The 9,555-nt window shown below is 61.0% G+C and overlaps 1 protein-coding gene across 8 annotated transcripts in view; it reads right to left on the bottom strand.

Annotated features, from left to right (window-relative positions):
• Positions 1-9,555, bottom strand: part of LOC144220329 (actin-binding LIM protein 2-like) — an 87,758-nt gene that overhangs the window by 56,658 nt on the left and 21,545 nt on the right. For 6 of the 8 annotated variants that reach the window (XM_077750512.1, XM_077750507.1, XM_077750513.1 and 3 more), the window contains 2 exons: positions 5,931-5,987; positions 4,578-4,655 (listed from right to left, as the gene is read on the bottom strand). In XM_077750512.1, the coding sequence (XP_077606638.1) occupies positions 4,578-4,655; positions 5,931-5,987 (135 nt within the window). The remainder of the gene's footprint in view (positions 1-4,577; positions 4,656-5,930; positions 5,988-9,555) is intronic. The other 2 variants (XM_077750514.1, XM_077750508.1) reach the window with 1 other exon arrangement.

The raw sequence follows: 9,555 nt of genomic DNA, 5'->3' as shown, positions 1-9,555 counted from the left end.
GTCCCCCGCCCCTCCGCGCCACGCCGCCCCCGCAAGGAGCTCCTTACGGCTCCCCAGCCATCTGGAGCCCGCGGCCTAGCGCTCTGCTCGCTCTCGCGCCCTCTCTCTCTCTCTCAGCCATGCCCGTCCCAGGCCCCTTTGCCTGGCTCACCTTCTGGTTCCTCCAGACCCGGGCGGCTCTCCCTCTCCGGAAGGCCGTCCCTGCTCAGCTCCGCCACCTGGCTTGATGTTTGTGTCTGGCTCCTTCCGGTGGGGGAGCAGACGCTGGGTGGCGCATGTCTCCCGTTGCCGGGCCTGCGGCTCCTGGGGGCCCGTGACTCTACCTGACTCACGATGGAGTCCCTCTCCCTGACTCCGTGCCCGTCCGGCAAGGTCCTTGGGACGGGCTTGAAAACGGAATTGAAATCCATGGGGCGCTGGCCACAGTCACGAGGGTCTCGTGTAAGACGGGGACACCACCTACGTCTTGTGCACCCACTCGGTCCCGTGAACATCAACTTAAAGCTGGCAGTGGACTGAGGGGCTGGGCAAGGTGCCCCCCACCTTTCCCTGCCGCGCGACCCCACCACGATCAGAGCCCCGGCCTCCCCGCGGTGCCCGGGTCAGCCCGACAGCCGGGATCGCAGAGGCGGCCTGACGGCGTCGCTCCTGCCCGCTCCCACCTGCAAAGTGGCTCTGCCTCGTTCCTCAGCGTCTGTCCCGCCCGGGGCGCTCGCAGACCCATTTCCTCCCCCGCCAAAGCCTCCTGTGGGCGCCGTGACAACAGGCTGTGCTCCCTACTTGGCGGAAGGCCACGGGGCGTGTGCATACGTGTTCATGCGGTTTCTCTCCGCCTTTCTCTCTCCCCGACTCCATCCAGCATAACAGACAAGAACCATACATGGCCATTTAGGACAACAGGCTGTCAATAATATACATTGTAACACAATAACGCCAAGTCTGGTTACTGATTTACTGCCCTGGTGAAGAAAAGCTACAACAAAATACTCAGTGTGACCTCATTATGATTAAAAAAAAATACACAGAGAAAAGAGACCTAAGGGGCGCGCTCCAAAATATTAACAGTGGCCACGCTGGCTCGTAGGATAACACTGATACTCGTGTTCTCTTTTGTACCGGTGAGCTGCCGGGCCGCTGGGTCCTTCAAAGCACACTGAGATGCCACGGGGATGGGGGCCACCCTCCCGAGGTCCGGCACCGAGCACGGGCCCAGGTGCACAGCAGGGTGACAACAGATGCCAGCAGAGACAGGAAAGAGAAAGCAAGGCAGAGCCCGGAGACGGGAAGGGCTTGTGTCTCAGGATGAGCACCAGCTGGGAGCGGCCGCCACCCTGACTGGGGGCGACAGCCGGCTCTCTGGCCTGAGGCCTGTCTACTTCGGTGGAACGCACACCCAGGAAGTGCACTACGGACGGCTGTGGAGGCGTGTAAGTAGTTGTGACAACAATGACCAGTGTCTCTGCTCATCACACGGACATGACAGTTCCTGGTCTTTTGCAAACGCCGGTTTGCTTAAAAGAGTGGTTCGTGTTTGGGGCGCCCGAGGGGCTCAGTCAACTGAGTGTCTGACTCTGGCTCAGGTCATGATCTTGCGGTGTGTGGGTTCAAGCCCCGCGTCGGGCTCTGTGCTGACAGCTCGGAGCCTGGAGCTGGTTTGGAGTCTGTATCTCTCTCTGTCCCTGCCCCTCCCCTGCTTGCACTCTCTCATTCTCTCTCTCAAAAAATAAATAAACATTAAAAAAATGTTTAAATCCCTGGAATGGCTGCTTTGCCATTTGCATTTCCTGTCTCCTTCCTGAGCCTGAGTGCTCATTCATCCCCGGGGCTTGTGACGGCCACGGTCAGCCAAGGACCACAGTGCTCGCTGTGGCCGCCCGTCAGGGTCAGGGTCGGGGATGTCCAACCAGTATGAGGGTCAGGGCTGAAAAGAAGTGTCAGGAAGAGCAGATCCAACCCTCTCTGTGTCACAGATGACACAGGTTCTGGTGGGGGAGGGCAGTGGGAGAGGTGACGTACCCCGAGTCACCCACTGTTCTGTGCAGGGGTGGAGCCGGGCCCAGATGCTCGGTCCGGGGTCTGTCCCCAGCCCCCATCCTGCACCTCCTGCCACGGGGCTCTTCCCCAGACAATGGTTTTGTACTTACAGGCAGATCAGCAAATACCACAACATCCAACGGCTGCTCCTGCCGCCCAGAGGTAGATGCTACTACCAGTTAGTTAGCGTTCCCGATCATTTTATACTTGTTTGTGCATGTGCACACACACCCATATGCACATGCACATATATACCTGTATACACACACCCATATGCATGTGCACACACATTCCCGTACACACACCCCCATATGCACGTGCACACGTATACCCGTACACACACACCCATATGCACGTGCATACATATACCCATACACACACACCCACATATGCACGTGCACACATACACCCGTACACACACACCCCCATATGCACATGCACACACACCCGTACACACACACCCATATGCACGTGCACACACCCACGTACACACCTCCCATATGCACGTGCACACACATACCCGTATACACACACCCATATGCACGTGACACATATACCCGTATACACACACCCATATGCACGTGCACACACACACCCGTACACACACACCCATATGCACGTGCACACACATACCCGTACACACACCCCCATATGCACCTGCACACACATACCCATACACACACANATGCACGTGCACACACATACCCGTACACACACCCCCATATGCACGTGCACACACATACCCGTATACACACACCCATATGCACGTGCACACACATACCCGTACACACACCCCCATATGCACGTGCACACACATACCCATACACACACTCCCATATGCATATGCACACACAGACACCTATACACACACCCACATGCACACATGCCCATACACACACCCCCAGATTCAAGCGCACACACATACCCGTACACACACCCGTACACACACACCCATATGCATGTGCACACACACCCGTACACACACCCCCATATGCACATGCACACACACCCGTACACACACACCCATATGCACGTGCATGGACACCCGTACACACACCCCCATATGCACGTGCACACACAGCCGTACACACACACCCATATGCACGTGCACACACATATCCATACACATACCCATATACACGTGCACACACATACCTGTACACACACATCCATATACAATGCACACACACCCGTACACACACCCCGTATGCATGTGCACACACACCCACACACACATACCCGTACACACACACGTATGCACGTGCACACACACCCGTACACACACACATGCACCTGCACACATATACCTGTACACACAGCCCCATATGCATGTGCACACATATCTGTATACACACACCCATATGCATGTGCACACCCCCATATGCACATGTGCACATACACCCATACACACTCACACCCCCATATGCACACACCATATACACCCATATGCATGTGCACATATATACCTGTATACACACACCCCCATATGCACATGCGCACATGTATCTATACACACACACCCATATGCACATGCACACATACATCTGTGCACACACACATGCATATGTATGTACACACACACACCTGTACACACACTAATGCACACACAATATACCTATGCGCGCACACACACACCCATAGACACTCATATGCACACCCATACACACCCACACACTCGTGTGCACACACCTACACCCATATGCAATGCACACATACATCCATGCACACACACACACACCATGTGCATATATGCACCCATAACACACCTGTAGAAAAATGTGACACACACCTATGCACACACACACTTGTACTCACAAACCTATATGCACATGCACACATACGCCCCGATATACATACACTCATATGCACACACCACACACACTCATATGTACACACACACATATGTAAACGAATACATTTATACATGTGTGTACCCATGTGCGTGTACACATGCACACACCACACACACAGGTACACACATATACCCATATGCACACACACACACCCATGCACATATATAGCCATATGCACACATACACCTATGTAAACATGCATACATTTGTACACACATATACCCATATGCACACACACATACAGTGTTTAATGAAAATGGGATTGTGTAACGTGTATTATCCTTCACACGCCTCTCGCCAGAATACGTTAGGAACACGTCCCTGGGCAGCAGGTGCAGATGTGCACTGTCATTGGTGGCGCCTGCCCAGTCTCCCGTGTGCCCTAGTACAAGCCTTAGCTGCAGGATGGGGGTAAAGTGTTCACCTGACAGCATCATGGACAACAGCTGTGGGCACATCGTTTCGGGCCCCATCACCATGGCGCCCAGGAGCTTCTGGGCCACATGCTGGTCCTCACTGCAGGCTCTGAGTCAACCTCACGACGTCTGCACCAGCCTGCGCCCCACAGCAGTGGCGAGAGCCCCGGCTCTGCACTCCAATGGCCGCGTACGCCCCAGCCCCCAAGGGCACCCCCGGCAATGGCCCGGGGCTGGACCTTCCCACCACCCGCCTCCCCACTCTCCAACTCACATAGATCACGCGGCTTGGAGACCCCGAGGTGCTGGAAGCAGGTACGGAAATGATGCTCTCTGAGGAGCTTCTGGTTTCCTGGAAAGGAGATAGGAGGAGACTGAAAGCAGAATATGTTGATTCCAGAACCTTCCAGATGCAACTATCACAGGTCACACTCCGACAGAAATGCCAGGAACGAGATTTTTTTTTTTTTTGCAAGTTGAAAGAATTCTTAAAATAAACACGTGGGCTTGAGCGAGCGCTGGAAAGCTCTAATCAGACAGATGCAGCGGGCGCGCGACTCCGAACGCACAGCACGCTCTGGGCGCCGCTGGAGGGGCTCCGACCACCCAGCTTTCACGCAAGGAAATTTTCTGCTTTTCAGAGGACGAGAGCAAGGGATTCTGCGCGCTCCAACGGCAAAGGCCATCCCTCCTACCCAGAAGTTTGCTGCTCAGAGGTTCTTTTCCACCTAGGTTAAAGGGGCAGGGGGGCGTGTTCTAGCTCATTCTACCAGTCGGTCCTCTGCTATGGGACCCTGTGGTCACCGCATCCGTGACCTGCTCCCCGAGTGCCCACGCCTGCCCCTCCTCCCTCCGTGGCCACATCTCCTGCTTCCCTGGAGGTGACAGTTTCCCCATCCAGACCCCTCTTCCGTTCCCCACGCCAGGCCGCCCGTCCCTGCGCGGACCCCCTCGTTCCCCAGCTCCCACGAGCTCCTGTACCTGCGCCCACCCGCACCGCAGGTCCCGCCTCCACCCCTGCCCGGGGCCCCCCGCCTGGCCTCCCCCTGCCTCCTCACAGCTCACCCACTGACAGCTCCGGCTGGCTGCCTCCTACATCATCTCCATCCCTCTCGGTGGCCCACGCCTGCTGCAGCGGCCCCGGGAGGCGCCGCATCACAGGCTGAATTACATCTCCCAGGGCTCGTACGTTCAAGCCCTAACCCCCACACCCCAGGACGTGACCATGTCTGGAGACGGAGTTTAAAGACCCGGTTACAAGGGTGGGCCTGGTGTCCTTATCAGAGGAGGGGTCAGGACACGACACACACAGGAGACGACCACGTGAGGACACAGGGAGAAGACAGCCGTCTGCACGCCACGGAGGAGGCCCCGGAGAGAGCCAGCCAGCCCGCGTTCCGAGCCAGGACTCCAGCCCCCGGGACTGGGAGAGAAAAAGTCCTGCTGGCTGAGTGCCCAGCCCGCACCGATGTACACGGCGGCCCCAGGACCTTAGCACGGGCCGTGGAGCCCTGGCCTCCCAGCGGGAGGACGCCCAGCACCTCCTACACTGTCTGCGGGACAGCAGCAAGGACAGGACGACACCAGGAGCAGATGTGAGGCCACCGCGGAGGGGGTGGGGACAAACCTGTGAGGCACAGGGGGCGGTGCCCAGGGAGCCCTGATTGCAAGCCTGGTTCTGCATCTGGGGAGGAAAGAGAAGAGGGAGAGGGCGTGATGCCAGGCTCGCCGCTTCAGCGACGTGGCCACTCGCCCACTAGGCAGCGCCAGGCTGTCCCCTCCACACTCCTGGGTGCGGCTTCCTCCAGGATGGGGCGCGGGGCCGTCCCCTCCCCTCCGGGCCTGCCCTGTCTCCCAGGGGCCCCCGGAGCTCTTCTCCAGCCTCCTGGCAGACCCCAGGCTCTAGAATGTTCCTTCACTGCCCTGTGACCCACCTCCCATGCCACCTGCCAAGGTTTGGCTCCCCCCACCCTGCCGCCTAGGCCCCGCCCCTCCCCGCCAGAGCCCGCCCTCCCTCCAGACGTCGAGGGCGGATATCAGCAGGTGCTCGGGGCAGGCTATGTGTTGGCTGACACCCGACCCAATGGGCAGGGGTGCGCTGGGGACAGGCAGTCAGGGCCACAGCCTTCCGGAAGGCTTTCCTCCAGCGCCCTGGGCAGACACCCAGGAGCCTCCCTTGTCCTGGGAGCAGCCATGCCCCAGGGTGTGCGGTCAGGGAGGACACCGCGCCCTCTGTCCCCTCGCCCACCCCTGCAGGGACCCCAGCGCTGGCCTCTCTTGCTGGAGAGCAGCCAGGAGGCAGGGACCCGACTGGTCCCAAGGGTCCCGGAGCCTGGCAGGGAGGGGCCTTGTTAGATGACTGGGTTACCGGGCAGTGAATGGCGAGTTCCTCCTGCCTGGGTCACCAGGCAGCAGTGGTGTGTCCCCACCCCCCAGGGACGGCTTCCAGAGAGACTCAGCGACGGCCGTGCCACCTCGGCTGTGTTTCCCCGGGGCCGCCCACCCCGTGACCCGACGCTGACCAGGGCCCCTGTTTCGTGCTCCCCGACCAGCTGGCATGAAGCGAGTGACACAGGAAAGGTCCAGCTCTGCCTTCCTGTCCCCGGGTGGTCACTGCCCGGCCCCACCCCAGCCCCACCCCGGGCTATTCTCATTTCTCAGGAGAGACAGAAGAGGCTCTGAGGGGCCAGAGCGAGGGAGGGTGAAGTGGGGGACAAGCAGGGCACGACCGGGCGCTGGATCCCGGCCCGGGACACAGAGGGATGGCCCTGAGGCGCGCCCACCCCGGCTCTTCTCATGGGACGGCCACGGCACCCGGTGTGCCCAAGGCGTCTGCGGGGACCCAGCCCCGGAAGCTGGCTCCAGTTCTGCCCCCTCCTCCTCCCCGTCCACTATTCAGAGCACCCCCCACCGGGCCAGCGGCTGCGGTCACCACGGCTGACCCCCGGGCTGAGAGCAGACGGACGGAGCTGGGCTCCCCGCGGGCCCCGGGGCAGCTCCGCGGCCGGGTCCGGAGGCCAGGAGCAGGGCTGGCCACCGCCGTGTCCTGGAGCGGGATGGCCCAGGTCCCCTTTCTAACCCGGTCACTCTCAGGAGCCCTCTCAGCACGTGGGGTCCCTCCGGCGGGTCCCTCTGGTAGGCCTCCGGGTTGGGGCTCGGGGGGCAGCCCCACAGACAGGACCCCGCGGTCCTTCAGGGTCAGGGACGCTGGCTCTGTGAGGACAGGGATGTGCCCGGCGTGGCAGGTTACGGAGGGAATCGTGGGCTGCACGGTGTGAGAGGCTGGTGGGGGGCGGGGCATGCCAGCCACTTCTGTGACCCTGACCATGAACGTGACAGGCCAGGCAGAGTAGCACCCGCAAGGCTGCCCACGCGTGGCCAGAGGGCCTCTGCCGAGGTGAGTCAGGAGCCTGAGTCGGGAGCTGGGCTCCCTGGGGTCTCAGCATCCTTGTGAGGGAGGCAGGGGGGTCGGGGCCCCTGTGGTGACGGAGGCGGGGTCTGAGAAATGTGGGGCAGACAGCTGACCCTGGAGCCTTCAGACACGGCCATGGATGAGGAGGGGTCCTCCCTGGAGCCTCTGGGGTGGGGGGGGGCACAGCCTCCGGCCCCCAGAGTTCAGGGGCACATCTGTGCTTCTTTAAGCACTAAGTTTGTGGTAATTCATTAGAGCAGCCAGTCACCAGTCACCACAACTCTGTCCCTAGCGGGAAGGACCCCCGTCATGTGGGCCGTCCCCCTTCCTCACCTTCATGCAGCGCAGGGCCTGGGGACGGGCACCATCTTGCACACACTTGAGTGCGAGTGCTCTGGACCCCCCGGCAGTGGCGGGGCGGGGGGGACTCCAGGGCGTGGCAGCCCCGTCCCTGAGATTGAGGGGCAGGGCACAGGGGGGAGGCGGGGCGGGCGGCTCTGAGCCCAAATCCCAGTGTTCTCCAGTTGGGGCCACAGTTTGGGAATGCAGCCAGAACGTGACAGGTGCCATCTATGCACCCAGGGAGCAGCGGGCCGGGCCGCCCGAGCCCCCGGGGTCCCCTCCCAGGCTGTGGGGCTCCCTGCCCCTTGCTCCCCTACGCACCATCATCAGTCCCTCAGCCTCCTGATCTGGGCAGCTCGGGGTGACAGAGGAGCAGACGCGGGCAGGGGCCCAAGCCAGGGTCCAGTGGCCACAGACCCGCCCTCCCCAAGGGGACAAGACCCTGCTCTGCACTCCTGTACCCCAGGGCCCGGCCCCCTCTCTCTCTCCACCCCCCAGGCCCAAGGCTGGGGCAGCAGCCACATGGAGGTCTGTGCCCACCAGTGCTTAAGGCAGGGGGTCTCCAGGCCCAGGGGCCTCCTTCCTGTGGGCATCAAAGGTGACTGTCGGAGGGGCGCCTGGGTGGCTCAGTCGGTTAAGCGACCGACTTCGGCTCAGGTCATGATCTAACGGTTCGTGGGTTGGAGCCCCGCGTCGGGCTCTGTGCTGACAGCTCGGAGCCTGGAGCCTGTTTCAGATTCTGTGTCTCCCTCTCTCTCTGACCCTCCCCTGCTCACACTGTCTCTCTCTCTCTCAAAAACAAATAAAACATTCAAAAAAAAAAAGGTGACTGTCGGAACCGTAATTAAACCGTAGACGCCTTGACAACTGAGCAAAGCCCCCGGCACCACTTCGAAAGCGGGAGAAACAAGATGGCAGATGGGGGGAAGTGGCCTGCCCGGAAAAGGAGGGCTCAGAGGCGGGACTTCCGGTCCGGCCCGGCCCGGCGCCCAGGGAAACGGGCCCAGGAACTGAGTGAGGCTGTCACCGGTTGGGGTTAGGCGCCCCTCCTCCACGGAGCCCTCCTGGCCCAGCCTGCGGCCCCCTCCCCTCACGTCCCAGAGACAGGCTGGCGTCCCCGTGCGCCCCCCATCCCCCTCGGTCCCTACACGCCGGGGCGGGACTCGGTCAGCTCGGCGCCCCGGGCCGGGAACAGGCTGGGCACCAGACGCTTGGCTAAGTCCTGCTGGAGGGACGGCAGAGGGGCGAGTGCCTGAGAAGCAGGGGCCTTCCGCCCACTGCACTCGGTTTCTTCCCTCCGCTGGCTTCCTTCAGAACAGGCTTGGCAAGTGAGAGCCCGGATGGGGGCCCGCCCGCCCCCCGGGGCACCGAGGACCAGCGTCTCCTCCCCAGCCAGCGTCCCCGTGGACCTCAGCGGCCTGAGCCATGGGTCTCCATTCAGCCCAACAGACATGCCAGAAACCTTCTAGTTCCACAGATGGGGCCAGCGGGCGCCTGG

The sequence above is a fragment of the Crocuta crocuta genome, unplaced genomic scaffold, assembly GCF_008692635.1.
Source record: "Crocuta crocuta isolate KB4526 unplaced genomic scaffold, BGI_CrCroc_1.0 scaffold179, whole genome shotgun sequence".
NCBI classification, from domain to species: Eukaryota; Metazoa; Chordata; class Mammalia; order Carnivora; family Hyaenidae; genus Crocuta; species Crocuta crocuta.
Note: the sequence above shows the minus strand (reverse complement) of the source record. Positions and strands in the feature narration are given on the sequence as shown.